General features: G+C 47.6%; 1 protein-coding gene across 1 annotated transcript in view; it reads right to left on the minus strand.

The window, feature by feature from the left end:
• LOC126108841 (forkhead box protein L2-like) overlaps nt 1-23,468 on the minus strand; it is an 87,543-nt gene that overhangs the window by 54,227 nt on the left and 9,848 nt on the right. The window contains exon 3 of the mRNA XM_049914204.1: nt 6,528-6,884. Within this exon, the coding sequence (XP_049770161.1) occupies nt 6,528-6,884 (357 nt within the window). The remainder of the gene's footprint in view (nt 1-6,527; nt 6,885-23,468) is intronic.

Here is a 23,468-nt window from a genome sequence, read left to right on the forward strand (position 1 = left end):
CCAAATAATGTCTGCTCTTCAAATTTTTTGGAACATTAATTCAGGAAAACAGCGATCTGTTAACACCATAATTTACACTACTGGCCATTAAAATTGCTACACCACGAAGATGATGTGCTACAGACGCGATATTTAACCGACAGGAATAAGATGCTGTGATATGCAAATGATTAGCTTTTCAGAGCATTCACACAAGGTTGGCGCCGGTGGCATCACCTATAACGTGCTGACACGAGCAAAGTTTCCAGCCGATCTCTCATACACAAACAGCAGTTGACCGGCGTTGCCTGGTGAAACGTTGTTGTGACGCCTCGTGTAAGGAGGAGAAATGCGTACCATCACGTTTCCGACTTTAATAAAGGTCGGATTGTAGCCTGTCGCGATTGCGGTTTATCGTATCGCGACATTGCTGCTCGCGTTGGTCGAAATGCAATGACTGTTAGCAGAATATGGAATCGGTGGGTTCAGAACGGTAATAGAGAACGCCGTGCTCGATCCCAACGGCCTCGTATCACTAGCAGTCGAGATGACAAGCATCTTATCCGCACGGCTGTAACGGATCGTGCAGCCACGTCTCGATGCCTGAGTCAACAGGTGGGGACGTTTGCAAGACAACAACCACCTGCACGAACAGTTGGACGACGTTTGCAGCAGCACGGACTATCAGCTCGGAGACCGTGGCTGCGGTTACCCTTGACACTGCATCACAGACAGGAGCGCCTGCGATGGAGTACTCGACGACGAACCTGTGCGCACGAATGGCAAAACGTCATTTTTTCGGATGAATCCAGGTTCTGTTTACAGCATCATGATGGTCGCATTTGTGTTTGGCGACATCGTGGTGAACGCACATTGGAAGCGTGTATTCGTCATCGCCATACTGGCGTATCACCCGGCATGATGGTATGGGGTGCCATCGGTTACACGTCTCTGTCACCTCTTGTTCGCATTGACGGCACTTTCAACAGTGGGCGTTACATTTCGGATGTGTTACGACCAGTGGCTCTACCCGTCCTTCGATCGCTGCGAAAGCCTACATTTCAGCAGGATAATGCATGACCGCATGTTGCAGGTCCTGTACGGGCCTTTCTGGATACAGAAAATGTTCGACTGCTGCCCTGGCCAGCACATTCTCCAGATCTCTCACCAATTGAAAACGTCTGGTCAATGGTGGCCGAGCAACTGGCTCGTCACAATACGCCAGTCGCTACTCTTGATGAACTGTGGTATCGTGTTGAAGCTGCATGGGCAGCTGTACCTGTACACGCCATCCGAGCTCTGTTTGACTCAATACCCAGGCGTATCGAGGCCGTTATTACGGCCAGAGGTGGTTGTTCTGGGTACTGATTTCGCAGGATCTATGCACCCAATTTGCGAGACAATGTAATCACATGTCAGTTCTAGTATAATGTATTTGTCCAATGAATACCCGTTCATCATCTGCATTTCTTCTTGGTGTAGCAGTTTTAATGGCCAGTAGCGTATTTTGCAAACACAGTCTCAGTCGCATTAAAGTTGTTAGTTTTTTTCTTATTATTTTCTAGATGACTGGCGTCGAGCAAATCTGTGTGTGCAGGCCTGGAGAACACCGCTATTCTCCATACCTGCATGGGCGGACCTAGTTGTCACCGCAGATTCCTACTTTCATCAAGGAATGTTGGTCTGATGATGGTCTTGCAGAAGATCGAAACCCCTCATTTAGAAAATAAAAACTAATTGGTCTTATAGAAGATCGAAACCCGTCACCTAGAAAATAGAAACTATTAACTTTAATGCAATAGAGACCGTGTTTATTAAATAAGTTTTTTGCAGGTGCATTTGAGGCGATCTGAGAATCGAAACACGGTTGTTATTCTTGTTACAGATGTTTATTCGGCCAGATCGCATAAAAATACACAACAGTTTCTAGTTTAAGCGAAATTGAATCGCCATCTTCTGACCATTTACAGAGCCAATTCGCCGACTGTTCACATTAGTTGGACACAACTGTAATGTACAGAAAGGTACCAGTATGGAAAATTCTACGGTCAAACCAACACAACATGCATACAAATTCAGAGTAATTATATACTATAGAGACAACATTCCATGGTGCTGTCTCTCGTCATGCAATAAGAGAATAGCTGTGCGAACAGCGGACAAGAGCTACAAGTAAAATTTATAAGACGTGTATAGTATGTTTCATATTGTCCTTGTTGCACCTCACAGGAAACTGTTATGAAACAATCAACGTAATGCATCGCAAATTACAGTTGTTTCAAAGAAAATGCCTTTTTTGCATGCTGCAGATCGAAATTTGTGTTTTTATTTATGCACCAAGACGCGTTTCGCCTTTATTTTACAACGCATCTTCAGTGGGTGTCCTGAAATATTACGTGATTTGTCCATTTTTAGACATAGGTTATTGTTTCACATCTAGTTTATGGATTTAAAAAACAGTTCCTTAACTTTTTTATGAAATGGAAAGGTACCTACAGGTAACTTCTAATTCATTGCAGAAAAAGATGTCCACCTGGTTGCCAGATAAAAAAAAGCTGTTTGCTTCGGTGCAATGAATTAGAAGTTACCTGTAAGTACCTTTCCATTTCATAAAACAACGTTGAGGAACTGCTTTTAAATCTATAACCTAGATGTGAAGCCATAACCTATGTGTAAAAATGGACAAATCATGTAATATTTCACGAAACCCACTGAAGATGCCTTGTGAAAAAAAAAAAGGCGAAACGCGTCTGGGCGCATAAATAAAAATAAAAATTTCGATGTGCAGCATGCAAGAAAGGCATTTTCTTTGAAACAACTGCAATTTATGTACAACTGCTGCGAAAATGGCCATTACAAGAAACGTGTAATACATCCTGTTTTCGGGCACCACCAGATGTCAATACTCTTTTACGACATTAGATTGTCTTCATAATACAGTGTAAGAAATTTTATATTTTTAATTTTTGTGTTTTTACGTATGTTTAAGTCCATAAAAGTAACAGGATTATATATCTAATTTCACAAATCTGTACATTTGGAAAACCAGATATTATTTATTTAAATTGTATTTCGAAGACATAATCTTATGTACAATATTGCAGTGCGTGTGTTATTCTGATTCAGATGCAAAGTTCCGTTGGACATGCATGCATCTTGCCTTGTCATGTGTTGAATTACCACCTTTCCTATGACTCCTAGGATCTAGGAAATTCGGAAATTTGTGGCAAGATCTTACGGGAGCAAACTGCTGAGGTCATCGGTCCCTAAGCTTACACAATACTTAATCTAACCAACTTATGGTAAGGACAACACACACAACCATGCCCGAGGGAGGACTCGAACCTCCGACGGAGGGGGGGGGGGGGGGCGAACCGTGACAAGGTGCCCGAGACCGCTCGGTTACCCCGCACGGCACGGATCTTGTTAAGCACTGTTTCTGAATCTGCGAAGGACACTTTAAACACGTCATCACAATGAACTCCACTGTGCGCTACATACACTATCAATTTAACTATCAAAGTGTCAATCCTGGTCTTGTGATTCAAAAAAATGGTTCAAATGGCTCTGAGCACTTTGGGACTTAACGTCTATGCTCATCAGTCCCCTAGAACTTAGAACTACTTAAACATAACTAACCTAAGGACAGCACACAACACCCAGCCATCACGAGACAGAGAAAATCCCTGACCCCGCCGGGAATCGAACCCGGGGACCCGGGCGTGGGAAGCGAGAACGCTACCGCACGACCACGAGATGCGGGCTCTTGTGATTCACCCGCAACGTCTTGTACACCCCTTGCTGACGCACTTCTAATGTTTGTCGACGAAAATAGTTTACAACAAGACAGACTGTGACAATTTCATGATAATAACCAAGTGATTAACAAGATCCAAGGAGTCATAGCAATGGTTGTAACTCAACACGTCACAAAAAGACAGACATTTAAAATGAACGAAGAGAGAATTACTTTTTAATGTCAAAAGCAGACTAACAAACGAAGGAAATGCTGTCTCATCTTAGGGCACATGCACCTGTGGTCTAGGGGTAGCGTCTTTCATCAGGAATCAAAACGTCCTAGGTCCCGGGTTACAACCCAGTCCTGCTCAAAATTTCGTATAAAAATCGTCAGCAATGGCCTTGTCAAAAGATGGCGGATGGGCGAACAAAGGTTCAGGACATTCTCTTGCCCTTGCAGTCGAAATAATCAGCTTTCATCAATGGCACGAGGATGTAGAAGGCAATGGAAACCACTGCGTTAATGACATATAACGTGTATCCACAGGACATGTGACCTGTAATTGAAAAAGTGTCATGATGATCTCTCAACTGGCAAAAGGAGGGGTCTACAAATGGGGACGTGATCAGAAAAGGACTGAATAACTGACTAAAGCGTAATGTTCTACGAGTTGTGGCGTGGAATGACAGCGAGGACATAGAAGGTAGAATAGCACTGGCAAAAAGGGTATTCCTGGCCCAGTGAAGTCTACTAGTTTCTGACAAAGGCCTTAACTTGAGGAATAAATGTCTGAGAATGTACACTCGGAGCACAGAATTGTATGGTAGTGAAATGTGGAATGTGGGAAAACTGTAACAGGAGAGAATCGAAGCATTTGAGATGTGGTGCTACAGAAGAATGTTGAAAATTAGGTGGACTGATAAAGTAAGGAATGAAGTGGTTCTCCACAGAATTGGCGAGGTAAGGGATGCATCGGAAACACTGACAAGAAGAAGGCACAGCATGGTAGGACGTCTGTTAAGACATGAGGAATAAGTTACATGGTACTAGAGTGAGCTGTAGAGGAAGACAAAGACTGGAATACATTCAACAAATTACTGAGGATGTAGGTTGCAAGTGCTACTCTGAGATGAAGGGGTTGGTTCAAATGGCTCTGAGCACTATGGGACTTAACATCAGAGGTCATCAGTCCCCTAGAACTTGTTGTTGTTGTTGTGGTCATCAGTCCTGAGACTGGTTTGATGCAGCTCTCCATGCTACTCTATCCTGTGCAAGCTTCTTCATCTCCCAGTATCTACTGCAACCTACATCCTTCTGAATCTGCTTAGTGTATTCATCTCTTGGTCTCCCCATACGATTTTTACCCTCCACGCTGCCCTCCAATACTAAATTGCTGATCCCTTGATGCCTCAGAACATGTCCTACCAACCGATCTCTTCTTCTGGTCAAGTTGTGCCACAAACTTCTCTTCTCCCCAATCCTATTCAATACCTCCTCATTAGTTATGCGATCTACCCATCTAATCTTCAGCATTCTTCTGTAGCACCACATTGCGAAAGCTTCTATTCTCTACTTGTCCAAACTATTTACCGTCCATGTTTCACTTCCATACATGGCTACACTCCATACAAATACTTTCAGAAATGACTTCCTGACACTTAAATCTATACTCGATGTTAACAAATTTCTCTTCTTCAGAAACGCTTTCCTTGCCATTGCCAGTCTACATTTTATATCGTCTCTACTTCGACCATCATCAGTTATTTTGCTCCCCAAATAGCAAAACTCATTTACTACTTTAAGTGTCTCATTTCCTAATCTAATACCCTCAACATCACCCGACTTAGTTCGACTACATTCCATTATCCTCGTTTTGCTTTTGTTTATGTTCATCTTATATCCTCCCTTCAAGACACCATCCATTCCGTTCAACTGCTCTTCCAAGTCCATTGCTGTCTCTGAAAGAATTACAATGTCATCGGCGAACCTCAAAGTTTTTATTTCTTCTCCATGGATTTTAATACCTACTCCGAATTTTTCTTTTGTTTCCTTTACTGCTTGCTCAATATACAGATTGAATAACATTGGGGAGAGGCTACTAGAGGCTACTAGAACTTAGAACTACTTAAACCTAACTAACCTAAAGACATCACACACATCCATGCCCGAGGCAGGATTCGAACCTGTGACCGTAGCAGCAGCGCAGTTCCGGACTGAAGCGCCTAGAACTGCTCGGCTACCGCAGCCGGCTGAAGGGGTTGGCACAGAAGAGTGAGTCAGGGCATACCACATGAAACCCACCCGAAAAAAGACTGCCGACAAGAAAACCTCGGGTACTTGATGATGTTAGATTGAGCAGTTATCCTGAGATAATAAATGGAAATGCCATGTGGTTAGAGCCGCCCGTCGGGTAGACCATTCGCCTGGTGCAAGTATTTCGAGTTAACGCCACTTCGGCGACTTGTGTGTAGAAGGGGATGAAATGGTGACGACAAGGACAACAAAAAACCCAATCCCTGAGCAGAGAAAATCTGCTACCCAGCCAGGAATCGAACCCAGGCCGTTAGGTATGACATTCCATCGCGCTGACTACTCAGCTACGAGGGTCGGACATCCTGAGAAGATGAGGATAGCTGGGAACTGGAATGAATGGAGAAGTAAGTGATGGAGTACTTAATTCTGATGACCAAAACAGCAGCACCTTATATCTAACATATGTGTATGAAACCATGGGGAACTACAGTGGCGTTAAAGATGGTGTAGTGTATTTTTATCAATGGAGTTGGCACTGTGTTGCAGTGCTACCAACCTGTGCGGCGATTGCGCTATGGCCATAGCTATGAGCGCCACGTAGGAGAACGGCGGCTTCGTGTTGGCAGTGCTGGCCGAGCCAGCGTCGCTGGAGCGCTGCTCCTCGCCCACTCCGTTGGCAGCACTGGCCGTGGTGGTTCCCCCACTTTTGTTATCAGTGCCTCCGCTGGCGCTGTTGGCGGTGCCACCGGATGCGGAGGTCGGAGTGGCCGCGTCGCCCGCCGACGTCGTCGTCTCCGACGCTGGGGTGTCGTCCTCGCAGTGGCCTCCGCCAGGGTGGGACGAGTCGGGGGCAGCCTGGCCAGTGCTGCCAACCTCGGAGACTGACAGGCTGGCCGAGGTAGGGGTGGTGGTGCTGTTTTAAGGACGACGAAGACAGAGTTTAGTGGTTAAAGATGTGAGGAGGTCTACAGTGTTTAAAGAAAATTGAAGTGGTAATACGGAGGACACCTCGAGCTGAAGCCAAAACTAAAGTAGTAATGCAAGTTGGCAAATAGATTTGGGCACTTCAGTACAGTCTCTGGAACATATGGAGTTCTTCGAAATATCAGGGAGAGAATAAAAATTATGTGTTTTCCCCCGTCCAGAAGAGTGATACATTACATGGCTCTCATTGATGATGTTCTACATGTTTCATTGTACATCTTTTTTATATAGTCGGCACTGAATTCCTCTCCTGTATCAACCTCATCACCTCTGAGTCGCACACGCACACGAGATATCCTCAATTACTTGTTAGAATGTATTCCATCTCTGTCTTCCTCTACAGTTTTCAACAGCTTCAGCTCATTCTAGTGCCATGCAAGTTATTCCCTGAAGTCAAAACAGTCCCTTCTTCCTCCTGTATGATCATCCGCATCCATTTATGTCCATCGTGCATTCCGAAGGACTTGGGCAATTTCAGCATGACAATGCGACACCCAACACGTCCGGAATTGCTACAGAGTGGCTCCAGGAACACTCTTCCGAGTTCGAACACTTTTGCTAGCCACCAAACTCCTCAGACATGAACATTATTGAACTATATCCGGGATGCGCTGCAACTTGCTGTTCAAAAAGAGATCTCTGCCCCCTCGTACTCTTACAGATTCAAGGACAGCCCTGCAAGATTCTTTTTGTGAACTCCTTCCAGCACTACTTCAGACATTATTCGAGTCCACGACACGTCGTGATGCGGCACGCCTCAAATTAGTATGGTTAAGTTTCTATCTAATCTCATTTCTGTTAGTCCTGATTTCTTCGTTTTGCTCAATCTACTCTCAATCCACAGCGTTTCGTCAGTAGATAGATCATCCCATTCAACATGTTCTGCAATTGCCCTTCACTCTGACTTAGGATAGCAATATTATCAGCGAATCTCATAACTGATATCTTTTCAGCCTGAGTTTTAATTTCGCTCTTCAAATTTTCTTCTATTTCCACCATTTTTTCTTCGATGTTAGGTTGTTGGACGAAAGACTACATCCCCATATAACACCCTTTTTCAATCCGACCACTTTATTCTTGTCTCATTGTTTCGTTTTCATTCCTGTGCATATTATGTAGTGCCTCTCTTTCCCTGAAACTCACGCCTATTTCTCTGACGATTTCGAACGTCTCACACCATTGTCGAACGCTATTTCTATGTTGAAAAACCATATGAATGCGTCTTTCACTTGAGTAATTCTTGCTTTCATTATCCTTTGTCAAATAAAAAAACTATAGCGGGCATTTATAACTATGCATTCAGGTAGAACATAAACTGTACATAAACAGCCTTGGCGAGGTAAAAATTTGTACAACGGCTGGTGCATAACATGCAAGTGTGAGGGAACTTGATGTTTTCTTAGTTGTGTAGAAATGCTGGCGCTACGTTTATTACGACGAAGAAACGACTGCGATTCGTTCTTTGCAAGGCTACACACAAAAGCTGGAAATTGTGTGAAGCTAACAACAAAGAAAAAGTAGACTAAGTTTGGCTATAATCAGGTGTGGGGTTGAAATCAGGAGCCCTCATATTTCTCTCTACAAGTTGGTGGACATGGTTTTTTGGCCGTTTAAGCTATGAAGACAGCAGGTAACTTCAAAAGCGCTGTGAGATGTCATAGTCTCAGATGCGTTGTTGCTGAGCAAAATAGTTTGTTAGATTTTTGTGGTTGAGTATCTTACTTTGTGATTTTTCTGTTCAATGAGGAGCATATACCGGCGTATTAGAAGCTGAAACAAGTAAGTACAATGAGTAATGCTTTTAGCACGCTTTGCAAACATATTCCATGTTAAATTTTTGTTCACCTTCTTTCTTATGCAGAAGAAATTCTATACAGATTAGGTACAGTTGGGGTAAAACTGGGTAGAAGCATTGGAGCAAAACCAGAACTGCCTCACATTACTCCGTGACTGTTATAAATTACACATGTGATGTAAGAAGTATATGCTTTTAACGGTACACTACTTGAGTGTACACTTTTAATAAGTGCAATTAATAATTACATAAAGCATTTTAGGTTATTTTTGTTACTAATAATTTGATTATCTATCCCTTACTGAAGGGGTACAGTTTCATTTGTGATGGGACCGTTAAGTGCTTTACACGGTCAGAAATTAAGAGCTGGCTTACCAGCCATCTGGCAAGAGTGGCAACCCAGAACGAAGTAGCCAGAATGAGATTTTCACTCTGCAGTGAAGTGTGCGCTGATATAATACTTCCTGGCATATTAAAACTGTGTGCCGCACCAAGACTCAAACTCGGGACCTTTGCCTTTTACGGGCAAGTGCTCTACCATCTGAGCTACCCAAGCAAGGAAGTTTCATATCAGCGCACACTCCGCTGCAGAGTGAAATTCTCATTCTGGAAACATCCCCCAGGCTGTGGCTAAGCCATGTCTCCGCAATATCCTTTCTTTCAGGAGTGCTAGTTCTGCAAGGTTCACATGAGAGCTTCTGTAAAGTTTGGAAGGTAGGAGACGAGGTACTGGCAGAAGTAAAGCTGTGAGGACGGGGCGTGAGTCGTGCTTGGGTAGTTCAGTTGGTAGAGCATTTGCCTGTGAAAGGCGAAGGTCCCGAGTTCGAGTCTCGATCTGGCACACAGTTTTAATCTGCCAGGAAGTTTCAGAACCAAGTAGCTAAGTTGTTTGGACTTGCATATAGTAGCACAGCAACAGTGCAAACTGACCTGCCTGGGCTTAAAACATTTGGCGAAGAGGAATATGCACCATGAGATACAACAGAAACAATAACGCCATATTTCCAGGACAGAACAGAATCAGTTACTGACGTGCAAACGCAGTCTCCATTCACTGTTATCACCGGAGAGTGTGGAGCCAGTTCCTCATTACGAGAGACCAGCGTCAACCAGGTGTAGAGGACAAAGCGCAGTAATCAGCCAATCTCCCCACAAAAACCAACTCAGTGCAACAAAAGAACCTTCCCAGCTGATTAGAAAAAAAAATCATTGTTGAAGGACTCCAGGCCTAGACCATAAAAAATATATATGAAATTAGTGAAAAAACAACCTAGGCTGCAATGGTTATTTTATTTAAAATGACCGGTTTCGGTCTATTCTTAGGCCATCTTCAGGATAGCACCATCATTTGACGACGAGAAGTGTCAGTAGACCTCAACTGCTGAAAGTTTCATCGACTGAGGTCTACTGACGAAAACAGTCAACTTAAGCTCATGGTGCTGTTCTGAAGATAGCCTAAAGGATAGGCCGAAACCGCTCATTTTAAATAAAATAAACACCTGTATCTAGAATTTTTACTAATTTTATATACATAAAATTACCAAATATGCAGCAACCAGTCGCAAAATCATGTTTTATTTATTCACTTTTTCAAATCGATTTCAGCTGATTGACAGCCATCATCGGTGCTTTCAACCAATATGGGCCCTGAGTAGTGATACTGTCTTACACAGAGGTCAAACATATGCAGCGATGATTGTGTGTGATGTCCTTAGGTTAGTTTGGTTTAAGTAGTTCTAAGTTCTAGGGTACTGATGACCTCAGATGTTGTTGGGGTTGGGGTTGTTTTTGGGGAAGGAGACCAGACAGCAAGGTCATCGGTCTCATCGGATTAGGGAAGGAATTCGGCCGTGCCCTTTCAGAGGAACCATCCCGGCATTTGCCTGGTGTGATTTAGGGAAATCACGGAAAACCTAAATCAGAATGGCCGGACGCGGGATTGAACCGTCGTCCTCCAGAATGCGAGTCCAGTGTCTAACCACTGCGCCACCTCGCTCGCCTAAGATGTTAAGTCCCATAGTGCTCAGAGCCATTTGAACCAAAAATGAACAGCTGACTCCGTTGTACAGCTGATGGTTGTTCAGATTCGGAATTGCGAAAGCATTTAATCACTGGAAGATTAATTGATAAGCGTAAAATCACTAGGACTAACCTTGCCGACTGATGTAAAGTAGAATGACAACATAAAACAACAGTAGAATTCAGCCAGAGATTTATTGGCAAGAATTTTACTGAAATGTAATTCATCCACGGCGGTAGTGGGCGTAAACGCACTTATCAGACCGTGTCTTGAGTATTTCTCGTCAGTATCGGACCCATATCAGCACAGATTGCTAGAAGAGATCGACGAGATCCAAAGAAGAGCGGCGCGTTTCGCCACGGGGTCGTTTATTCGGCGCGAGTGCGTTACGGAGATACTGGACCAACTCCAGTGGCAGAGGCCTCAAGAGAGGCATTTTGCAATATGGGGAGGGGTGTAGAAATTTCGAAACATTACGGTGGAGGAAGGGTCGAGCAACATATTATCCCATATATGTGAAATGACAAGGACGAGAAGAGGAAAGGAGAGGAGAGAAGAAGAGAGGAGAGGGAAGAAGACCATAGGAGAGGAGAGGTGAGGAGATGATGAGAGAGGAGAGCATAGGAGGGGAGAGGAGAGCAGAGGAGATGAGGGGAGTGGACTGGAGGACAGGAGAGGAGACGAGAGGAGAGGAGAGGAGGGGAGGGGAGATGAGAGGGTAGGAGAGGAGAGGAGACGAGACGAGAGGAGAGGAGGGGAGAGGACAGGGTAGGAGAGGAGAGGAGAGGAGAAGAGAAGAGAAGAGAGGAGGGGGGAGGAGACGAGAGGAGAGGAGGGGGGAGGAGAGTAGAGAAGAGGAGAGGAGAGGAGAGGAGAGGAGGGGAGAGATGGGGAGAGAAGAGCATAGGAGGGGAGAGGAGAGGAGAGGAGAGGAGATGAGAGGAGAGGAGAGGAGGAGAGGGGAGGGGAGGGGATAGGAGGGGGAGCAGAGCAGAGGAGGGGAGGGGAGGAGAAGATAGGAGGAGAAAGGAAGAGAGGAGAGGAGAGGAGAGGAGAGGACAGGAGAAGAGAAGAGAGGAGAGGAGGGGAGAGACGAGTGGAGACGAGAGGAGGGGAGAGACCAGAGGAGAGGAGAGGAGAGGAGAGGAGAGGAGGAGAGGAGGGGAGGGGAGGGGATAGGAGGGGGGAGCAGAGCAGAAGAGGAGGGGAGGGGAGGAGAAGATAGGAGAGGAGGAGAAAGAAAGAGAGGAGAGGAGAGGAGAGGAGAGGAGAGGAGAGGAGAGGAGAGGAGAGGAGAGGAGAGGAGAGGAGAGGAGAGGAGAGGAGAGGAGAGGAGAGGAGAGGAGAGGAGAGGAGAGGAGAGGAGAGGAGAGGAGAGGAGAGGAGAGGAGAGGAAAGGAAAGGAAAGGAGAGGAGAGGGAGCAGACAGAGGAGGGAAGAGGAGGGGAGGGGAGGAGAAGATAGGAGAGGAGGAGAAAGGAAGAGAGGAGAGGAGAGGAGAGGAGAGGAGAGGAGAGGAGAGGAGAGGAGAGGAGAGGAGAGGAGAGGAGAGGAGAGGAGAGGAGAGGAGAGGAGAGGAGAGGAGAGGAGAGGAGAGGAGAGGAGAGGAGAGGAGAGGAGAGGAGAGGAGAGGAGAGGAGAGGAGAGGAGAGGAGAGGAGAGGAGAGGAGAGGAGAGGAGAGGAGAGGAGAGGAGAGGAGAGGAGGGAATAAGAAAAAATGGTTCAAATGGCTCTGAGCACTATGGGACTTAACAGCTGTGGTCATCAGTCCCCTAGAACTTAGCACTACTTAAACCTAACTAACCTAAGGACATCACACACGTCCATGCCCGAGGCAGGATTCGAACCTGCGACCGTAGCAGTCGCGCGGTTCCGGACTGCGCGCCTAGAATCGCGAGACCACCGCGTCCGGCAAGGAATAAGACAGGAGATTAAAAAAGTGTAGAGAAGAGGAGAGGAGTAAAGAAGCAATATGGATCTTTAGTGTCAGTCATTCTTCCTACACACTGTTCGGGAATCGAACAGGTGACTGATGGATGATAATGACACTACAATTACGCTCCACCATACAATGTAAGGTAGCTTGCGGAGTTTAGACACAGATATAGGGTTGCAGACAGTGTTTTCTAGAATACGAAACACATGGTTCTTTCTGAGTCTCTTACAAAGGATGTAACATGAAACATAACGTAACTTTTCTACAGCTGCTGGATGTAAGGAAACTTAATGTAGAAACGGTCGTGGGCGTGAAATTAAAAATTAATAGTTTCTAACAGGACAATGAAAACTGAAGGATACAGTACAGACTGTTGAAAAATGTTTCCCATTACCCAGATACACTGATCACCTTTTCAGTGCCCTTTTTCTCTAGTTATTTGCTTTCGAGATGTACCCATACAACCACCACAACAGTGGAACGTCATTTCTGACGATACCAACGTAAGGACTGAACAACAGACAGTCCTCAGGCGAAGAAAACTCTCCGACCCAACCAGGAATCGAACCAGGGCCCTTTCAGTTTGCAACATGCTGTGTTGATCGTCCTGGTAGACATAGTAGTGTGTCATACAGCAGCGATCCGGCGTGAAATGTTGGAAAAGACCTTGGTAGGTTACTGGAGCTACACTCCTGGAAATGGAAAAAAGAACACATTGACACCGGTGTGTCAGACCCACCATACTTGCTCCGGACACTGCGAGAGGGCTGTACAAGCAATGATCACACGCACGGCACAGCGGACACACCAGGAACCGTCGAATGGCGCTAGCGGCGCAGCATTTGTGCACCGCCGCCGTCAGTGTCAGCCAGTTTGCCGTGGCATACGGAGCTCCATCGCAGTCTTTAACACTGGTAGCATGCTGCGACAGCGTGGACGTGAACCGTATGTGCAGTTGACGGACTTTGAGCGAGGGCGTATAGTGGGCATGCGGGAGGCCGGGTGGACGTACCGCCGAATTGCTCAACACGTGGGGCGTGAGGTCTCCACATTACATCGATGTTGTCGCCAGTGGTCGGCGGAAGGTGTACGTGCCCGTCGACCTGGGACCGGACCGCAGCGACGCACGGATGCACGCCAAGACCGTAGGATCCTACGCAGTGCCGTAGGGGACCGCACCGCCACTTCCCAGCAAATTAGGGACACTGTTGCTCCTGGGGTATCGGCGAGGACCATTCGCAACCGTCTCCAGGAAGCTGGGCTACGGTCCCGCACACCGTTAGGCCGTCTTCCGCTCACGCCCCAACATCGTGCAGCCCGCCTCCAGTGGTGTCGCGACAGGCGTGAATGGAGGGACGAATGGAGACGTGTCGTCTTCAGCGATGAGAGTCGCTTCTGCGTCGGTGCCAATGATGGTCGTATGCGTGTTTGGCGCCGTGCAAGTGAGCGCCACAATCAGGACTGCATACAACCGAGGCACACAGGGCCAACACCCGGCATCATGGTGTGGGGAGCGATCTCCTACACTGGCCGTACACCACTGGTGATCGTCGAGGGGACACTGAATAGTGCACGGTACATCCAAACCTTCATCGAACCCATCGTTCTACCATTCCTAGACCGGCAAGGGAACTTGCTGTTCCAACAGGACAGTGCACGTCCGCATGTATCCCGTGCCACCCAACGTGCTCTAGAAGGTGTAAGTCAACTACCCTGGCCAACAAGATCTCCGGATCTGTCCCCCATTGAGCATGTTTGGGACTGGATGAAGCGTCGTCTCACGCGCTCTGCACGTCCAGCACGAACGCTGGTCCAACTGAGTCGCCAGGTGGAAATGGCATGGCAAGCCGTTCCACAGGACTACATCCAGCATCTCTACGATCGTCTCCATGGGAGAATAGCAGCCTGCATGCTGCGAAAGGTGGATATACACTGTACTAGTGCCGACATTGTGCATGCTCTGTTGCCTGTGTCTATGTGCCTGTGGTTCTGTCAGTGTGATCATGTGATGTATCTGACCCCAGGAATGTGTCAATAAAGTTTCCCCTTCCTGGGACAATGAATTCACGGTGTTCTTATTTCAATTTCCAGGAGTGTATATGGCACCAGCTGTCCACTGAAATGTCACCAACTTCCCGAACATTATGGCCCAGTGATTTGTGGGTGTGGTGCTGGAAACTAATCGCGCTGTAGATGCATTGCATCATGTTCAAATGGCTCTGAGCACTATGGGACTCAACTCCGGTGGTCATCAGTCCCCTAGAACTTAGAACTACTTAAACCTAACTAACCTAAGGACATCACACACATCCATGCCCAAGGCAGGATTCGAACCTGCGACCGTAGCAGCAGCGCGGCTCCGGACTGGAGCACCTAGAACCGCACGACCACCGCAGCCGGCCATCATGTTCAGATCTGGCGAATTCAGTGGTCAAGACATCGACACAGGCTCACTATTACGACCTTCAGAAACCGTTGTTCCACGGTTGTGGCCTTTGAACACAGACAATTGTCCTCCTGGAAGATACCATTGCTGTCACGGAGGACTCCAAGCATGATCGTTCTATGAGGTGCATTCAAGTTCGAAGGCCTCCGATTTTTTTTCCTCTGGACTGGAAAGAGGTAGAAACATGCGCATTGTTTTAAAATGAGGCCGCATTCATTGTCAATGAGGCTACGTTCATTGTCAATACGTCCCAGAGATGGCAGCACCGTACGGTAGATGGAATTTTACCTCCAGCGGCGAGAATGAGAACTGTTTTAAATACTTAAAATGGAGACGTTTTCCTTACTTGAACAGCGTGCAAATCATTCGTTTTCTGAATTTGCGTGGTGTCAAACCAATTGAAATTCATCGAAAGTTGAAGGAGACATGTGGTGATGGAGTTATGGATGTGTCGAAAGTGCGTTCGTGGGTGCGACAGTTTAATGAAGGCAGAACATCGTGTGACAACAAACCGAAACAACCTCGGGCTCGCACAAGCCGGGAAAGTGGAGAGAATTGTTTTGGGGGATCGCCGAATGACTGTTGAACAGATCGCCTCCAGAGTTGGCATTTCTGTGCGTTCTGTGCACACAATCCTGCACGACGACCTGAAAATGCGAAAACTGTCATCGAGGTGGGTGCCACGAATGCTGACGGACGATCACACGGCTGCTCGTGTGACATGTTGCCGAGCAATGTTGACGCGCAACGACAGCACGAATGGGACTTTCTTTTTGTCGGTTGTGACAATGGATGAGACGTCGATGCCATTTTTCAATCCAGAAACAAAGCGCCAGTCAGCTCAATGGAAGCACACAGATTCACCGCCACCAAAAAAATTTGGGGTAACCGCCAGTGGTGAAAAAATGACGTTCTGGGACAGCGAGGGCGTAATCCTTAGCCACTGCGTTCCAAAGGGCACTACGGTAACAGGTGCATCCTACGAAAATGTTTTGAAGAACAAATTCCTTCCTGCAACAATAAACGTCCGGGAAGGGCTGCGCGTGTGGTGTTTCACCGAGACAACGCACCCGCACATCGAGCTAACGTTACGCAACAGTTTCTTCGTGATAACAACTTTGAAGTGATTCCTCGTGCTCCCTACTCACCTGACCTGGCTCCTAGTGACTTTTGGCTTTTTCCAACAATGAAAGACACTCTCCGTGGCCGGACATTCACCAGCCGTGCTGCTATTGCCTCAGCGATTTTCCAGTGGTCAAAACAGACTCCTAAAGAAGCCTTCGCCGCTGCCTTGGAATCATGGCGTCAGCGTTGTGAAAAATGTGTACTTCTGCAGGGCGATTACGTCGGGAAGTAACGGCAGTTTCATCGATTTCAGGTGAGTGGTTAATTAGAAAAAAAATCGGAGGCCTTAGAACTTGAATGCACCTCGTATATGGTCTGCAGTAATGTTCATGTAGTCGAAAATGGTTCAAATGGCTCTGAGCACTATGGGACTTAACTTCTAAGGTCATCAGTCCCCTAGAACTTAGAACTACTTAAACCTAACTAACCTGAGGACATCACACACATCCATGCCCGAGACCGGATTCGAACCTGCGACCGTAGTGGTCTCGCGGTTCCAGACTGTAGCGCCTAGAACCGCTCGGTCACCCCAGCCGGCTTCATGTAGCAGTGTCTTAGGTTACAAAACTGGTCCCACAATAGACCCCAGGTGAATGTTCCTCACGGTGTAACACTGCTTCCGTTGGCCCACGTTTGTGGTGCTGTGAATGTTTCGAGGGACTGTTCACCTGGATGGCAGTTTATGTGGACACAGCCATTGACCTGGCGTAGCAAGAAAATTGATTCATTGCATCAGGCGACATGTTTGCATTGATCCACCGTTCAATCTCAATGATGTGAAAACTGTGTCGCCGGCCGAAGTGTCCGTGCGGTTAAAGGCGCTACAGTCTGGAACCGCAAGACCGCTACGGTCGCAGGTTCGAATCCTGCCTCGGGCATGGATGTTTGTGATGTCCTTAGGTTAGTTAGGTTTAACTAGTTCTAAGTTCTAGGGGACTAATGACCTCAGAAGTTGAGTCCCATTGTGCTCAGAGCCATTTGAACCATTTTTGAAAACTGTGTCAAAGATAATGAACAGTTTACAGTGCATACAGCCGCCTGGCTAGCCACGCGGCCTAACGCGCTGCTTCCCGAGCGCAAAGGCGTGCCGGTTTTCGGCACGAATCCACGCGGTGCGTTAGTGTCGAGGTCCGCTGTGCCGGCCAGCCTTTGGATGGTTTTCAAGGCGGTTTTCCATCTACCTCGGCGAATGCGGGCCGGTTCCCCTAATTCCGCCTCAGTTACACTGTGTCGGCGATTGCTGCGCAAACACTGTCTCCGTGTACTCGTACACCATAATTACTCTACCAAGCAAACATTTGGGGTTACATTCGTAGGCGCTTCAGTCTGGAACCGCGTGACCGCTCCGGTCGCAGGTTCGAATCCTGCCTCGGGCATGGATGTGTGTGATGTCCTTAGGTTAGTTAGGTTTAACTAGTTCTAAGTTCTAGGGGACTAATGACCTCAGAAGTTGAGTCCCATTGTGCTCAGAGCCATTTGAACCATTTTGTTACACTCGTGTGGTATGAGAAGTTACCTGGTTTGTCTACTGGGGGCTTGACCATGCAGTAACCGTAGGTTCGATGTGGGGTGGTGGTGGTGAGTTGGGTGGACTGCTGTGACCTGTTGTGGGGTTGCGGACCACTCAGGGCTATGGCGGGACGAAGCCTCTCCATCGTTTCTAGGTTCCTGGTTTAATACACCCAATACAGAGCACACAGTTTTCGTTACTCACTTTTGACGTGGTTTTCACATCTTCAGACATACCATTTTTGAGTATGTCACGATGATTGGGCCTCAGTCTGAAACTAGTCATCAAGTGAATAAAAAAAGGTAAAAATTTTAACTTTGGACTGTTTTTTTTTTTCGTTTTACTGTTTAACAGAAATTGCTCACCCCCATCTACAACAGCAAGCTGGAGATGTGTATAAAATATATTCTCTGTTTTATTCATACAAGAGTGTGTATGTCATAGGGTGGCAGAAAGTGATAGTGGGCCAATAAACTCCCTCTGCCACACAGTGAAACGTGGCTTTTTACATGTAGGTGTAGATCAAGAGGTCGTCACAGTCGTATCCCAACCTAGACTGTCCCAGAAAATCGGTTGAGTCTTTTTGAAAGGAACCACTCCAGTATTCATCTTCAGCCATTAACGGAAAACCACGGAAAAATCTAAATCTGGATCTCTGGAAGAGGGATTTGAACCGCTGTCCTTGCCAATGCGAATCCAGGACCAAACTGGTGTCTAGATCGGTTGATACGCAGTCCTTGGAACTCCCCTTTTTGCAGGCTGCGGAGAGAGACCATTTTTGCCGGTAAGAACGCTCCATTGCTCAGCTTACCTGTCGCCGTGTGGGGGCGGGCTGCCGCCCCCGCCGGAGCTGCTCACGCCGCCTCCAGTGCCGCCGCCGCTGCTACCGCCTCCAGGGCTCGCCTCGCTGTAAATGCACAATCAGATCAGAAGTGTCAGTTACCGAGAAACTTAGGTTGCGACATGAAGACACGTAGGAAGTCTGCAACCATTATCTAAACTCTGAAAACATGCAATAGCACTGCAGTTGAATGAAGAGACTTCTTCCCACAATTTATGCCTCCATTCTGTGCTTCTCACCATCCTGGTGTCCGCCCTGGTAGCTGAGTGGTCAGCGTGACAGACTGTCAATGCTAAGGGCCCGGGTTCGATTCCCGGCTGGGTCGGAGATTTTCTCCGCTCAGGGACTGGGTGTTGTGTTGTCCTAATCATCATCATTTCATCCCCATCGGCGCGCAGGTCGCCGAAGTGGCGACAAATCGAAAGACCTGCACCAGGCGAACGGTCTACCCGACGGGAGGCCCTAGCCACACGACATTTCCATTACCTGCGTTTCCTAAAGGTGCGTTAACATGCACAGTACGTTAGGACAGTGAAACAAAACTAAACTCGCCTGAACATGACTCGCAAGATCCAACGGTACCGACCGACCACCGTGCCACCCTCAGCCTATAGGCGTTACTAGATCCGGATATGGAGGGGCGCGAAGTCAGCATGTTGCACTCCCTATCGATGTAGGTTTTCGTGTCCGGAGTCGCGACAGCCGCCGCGCTGGATTATCCGAGCGGTCTAGGGCGCTGCAGTCATAGACTGTCTGGCTGGTCCCGGCGGAGGTTCGAGTCCTCCCTCGGGCATGGGTGTGTGTATGTGTGTTTGTCCTTAGGATAATTTAGGCTAAGTAGTGTGTAAGCTTAGGGACTGATGACCTCAGCAGTTAAGTGCCATAAGATTTCACACACATTTGAACATTTCAACATCCGCAACTTCCCAATCAAGTGGCCCCACAATAGCTGAGTGCACGCCACTTGCCAACAGCGCTCGGCAGCCTGGACGGTCACCCATCCAAGCACTAGCCCTGCCTCCAGCACTTCAGTGACTGACGGAAACCAGTCTTACTACTGCAGCAAGGCCTTTGGCATATTAGGGTAATACGAGGTGCATTCAAGTTCTAAGGCCTCCGATTTTTTTTCTCCGAACTGCAAAGAGATAGAAACATGAGCATTGTTTTAAAATGAGGCCGCGTTCATTGTCAATACGTACCAGAGATGGCAGCACCGTACGGCGGGTGGAATTTCACCGCCAGCGGCGAGAATGAGAACTGTTTTAAATACTTAAAATGGCGACGTTTTCCTTACTTGAACAGCGTGCAATCATTCGTTTCCTGAATTTGCGTGGTGTGAAACCAATTGAAATTCATCGACAGTTGAAGGAGACGTGGTGATGGAGTTACGGATGTGTCAAAAGTGCGTTTGTGGGTGCGACAGTTTAATGAAGGCAGAACATCGTGTGACAACAAACCGAAACAATCTCGGGCTCGCACCAGCCGGTCTGACGACACGATCGAGAAAGTGGAGAGGATTGTTTTGGGGGATCGCCGAATGACTGTTGAACAGGTCGCCTACAGAGTTGGCATTTCTGTGGGTTTCGTGCACACAACCCTGCATGACGACCTGAAAATGCGAAAAGTGTCATCCAGGTGGGTGCCATGAATGCTGACGGACGACCACACGGCTGCCCGTGTGGCACGTTGCCGAGCAATGTTGACGCGCAACGACAGCACGAATGGGACTTTCTTTTCGTCAGTTGTGACAATGGATGAGACGTGGATGCCATTTTTCAATCCAGAAACAAAGCGCCAGTCAGCTCAATGGAAGCACACAGATTCACCGCCACCAAAAAAATTTCGGGTAACCGCCAGTGCTGAAAAAATGATGGTGTCCATGTTCTGGGACAGCGATGGCGTAATCCTTACCCATTGCGTTCCAAAGGGCACTACGGTAACAGGTGCATCCTACGAAAAAGTTTTGATGAACAAATTCCTTCCTGCACTGCAACAAAAAACGTCCGGAAAGGGCTGCGCGTGTGCTGTTTCACAGAGACAACGCACCCGCACAACGAGCTAACGTTACGCAACAGTTTCTTCGTGATAACAACTCTGAAGTGATTCCTCGTGCTCCCTACTCACCTGACCTGGCTCCTAGTGACTTTTGGCTTTTTCCAACAATGAAAGACACTCTCCGTTGCCGCACATTCACCAGCCGTGCTGCTATTGCCTCAGCGATTTCCCAGTGGTCAAAACAGACTCCTAAAGAAGCCTTTCGCCGCTGCCATGGAATCGTGGCGTCAGCGTTGTGAAAAATGTGTACGTCTGCAGGGCGATTACGTCGAGAAGTAACGCCAGTTTAATCGATTTCGGGTGAATAGTTCATTAGAAAAAAAATCGGAGGCCTTAGAAGTTGAATGCACCTCGTATGTTGCGGTGACTTTGAAGCAATGTTGGCAGCAACACTATTGCGGCCACACATTGCCGAAAAATATTGCCTGTAACAACGCGCTTTTACAGACCACAAAAGTATGTTTAGTTCGACCACATCAATTACGAGCGGCGTTCAATAAGTGATACAACACTTTTTTTTTCTCGGCCAATTTCGGTTGAAAAAAAATGCGGAATTTGGTGCGGGGCATTATGCAATATTCTTGCTTCACCCACTAGTGCCCGCATCTCGTGGTCGTGCGGTAGCGTTCTCGCTTCCCACGCCCGGGTTCCCGGGTTCGATTCCCGGCGGGGTCAGGGATTTTCTCTGCCTCGTGATGGCTGGGTGTTGTGTGCTGTCCTTAGGCTAGTTAGGTTTAAGTAGTTCTGAGTACTAGGGGACTGATGACCATAGCTGTTAAGTCCCATAGTGCTCAGAACCATTCCTTCCATTCCATTCACCCACTAGTTTCACATGAAGTTCGAATTAGGGACGCCGCTGTATGTGGCGTTCAAAATGGCGCCCGTAAGGGAGGTGTATTTCAAGCAGAGGGCTGTCAATGAGTTCCAGAGAAATGCAGGTATTCATAGGCACTTGCAGAACGTCTACGGAGACCTGGCAGTGGTCCCAGGTTACGTTCACGGACGAGTCCACGTATAGTCTGAACAGTGATTCTCGCCGGGTTTTCATCTGGCGTGAACCACGTACCAGGTACCAACCTCTTAATGTCCTTGAAAGGGACCTGTATGGAGGCCGTGGTTCGATGGTGTGGGGTGGGATTATGATTGGTGCACGTACACCCCTGCATGTCTTTGACAGAGGAACTGTAACAGGTCATGTGTGTCGGGACGTCATTTTGCACCAGTATGTCTGCATTTTGAGGGGTGCAGTCGGTCCCACCTTCCTCCAGACGGATGATAACACACGGCCCCTCCGAGCTGCCATCGTGGAGGAGTACCTCGAAGCAGAAGATACCAAGCGAATGGAGTGGCCTGCCTGTTCTCCAGACCTAAACCCCATCGAGCACGTCTGGGATGCTCTCGGTCGACGTATCGCTGCACATTTTCAAACCCCTACGACACTTCAGGAGCTCCGACAGGCACTGGTGCAGGAATGGGAGGCTGTACCCCAGCAGCTGCTCGACCACCTGATCCAGAGTATGGGAACCCGTTGTGCGGCGTGCGTACGTGTGCATGGAGATCATATCCAATATACAGGGTGAGTCACCTAACGTTACCGCTGGATATATTTCGAAAACCACATCAAATACTGACGAACCGATTCCACAGAACGAACGTGAGGAGAGGGGCTAGTGTAATTGTTTAATACAAACCATGCAAATATGCACGGAAGTATGTTTTTTAACACAAACCTACGTTTTTTAAGGGGAACCACGTTAGTTTTGTTAGCTCATCTGAACATATAAACAAATACGTAATCAGTGCCGTTTGTTGCATTGTAAAATGTTAACTACATCCGGAGATATTGTAACCTAAAGTTGACGCTTGAAACCTCCGACGTTCAGTTGCGTGTTGTAACAATCACGGGCCACGGTCGGCGAGCAGCATCTGCAGGGACACGTTTACGTTGACGACCGTGTTTACGAGTGTGGCTGTAGTGCACTGTTGTGGTTTGGTCTAGCTGTCGCAGTGTCCGCATGCAGCGCTTGCTGCTATTGTTATTCTGCATTCGTCTCCGCACGCAGACCAACTGTAGTACACCGTGTTACCAGACGTCTGTGACAGTGTAGTGTTGTAGGAACTGTGACCGTGGTGTATTCGAACTATGAAAAGGCGGAGATGATACTCATCTATGGCGAGTGTCGACGAAATGCAGCTGACGCCTGCAGGGTGTATGCAGAACGGTACCCGGACAGAGAGCATCCAACGTGCCGCACATTGCAAAACATGAACCGCCAACTGTATGCAACAGGTATGGCCGTAGCACGCAAACGGGTCCGTAACAGGCCCGTCACAGGAGAAGCGGGTGCAGTTGGTGTGTTAGCTGCTGTTGCCACGAACCCACACACGAGTACACGGGACATTGCGAGAGCCGGTGGACTGAGTCAAAGTAGTGTCATGCGCACACTGCATCGTCACCGCTTTCACCCGTTCCATGTGTCGCTACATCAGCAATTACATGGTGATGACTTTAATCATCGAGTGCAATTCTGTCAATGGGCATTAACAGAGAATGCGTTGCAGTTCTACCTGTTTACCGATGGAGCGGGTTTCATAAACCACGGGGCAGTGAGTCTACGCAACATGCATTACTGGTCCGTGGACAATCCTCGCTGGCTCAGACAGGTAGAGCGACAGCGACCGTGGACTGTAAATGTATGGTGCGGAATCATTGGCGACCACCTCATTGGTCCTCACTTCATTGCAGGGGCCCAAACAGCTGCAACATATATCGCGTTTCTACAG

Source organism: Schistocerca cancellata, chromosome 11, assembly GCF_023864275.1.
Source record: "Schistocerca cancellata isolate TAMUIC-IGC-003103 chromosome 11, iqSchCanc2.1, whole genome shotgun sequence".
NCBI classification, from domain to species: domain Eukaryota; kingdom Metazoa; phylum Arthropoda; class Insecta; order Orthoptera; family Acrididae; genus Schistocerca; species Schistocerca cancellata.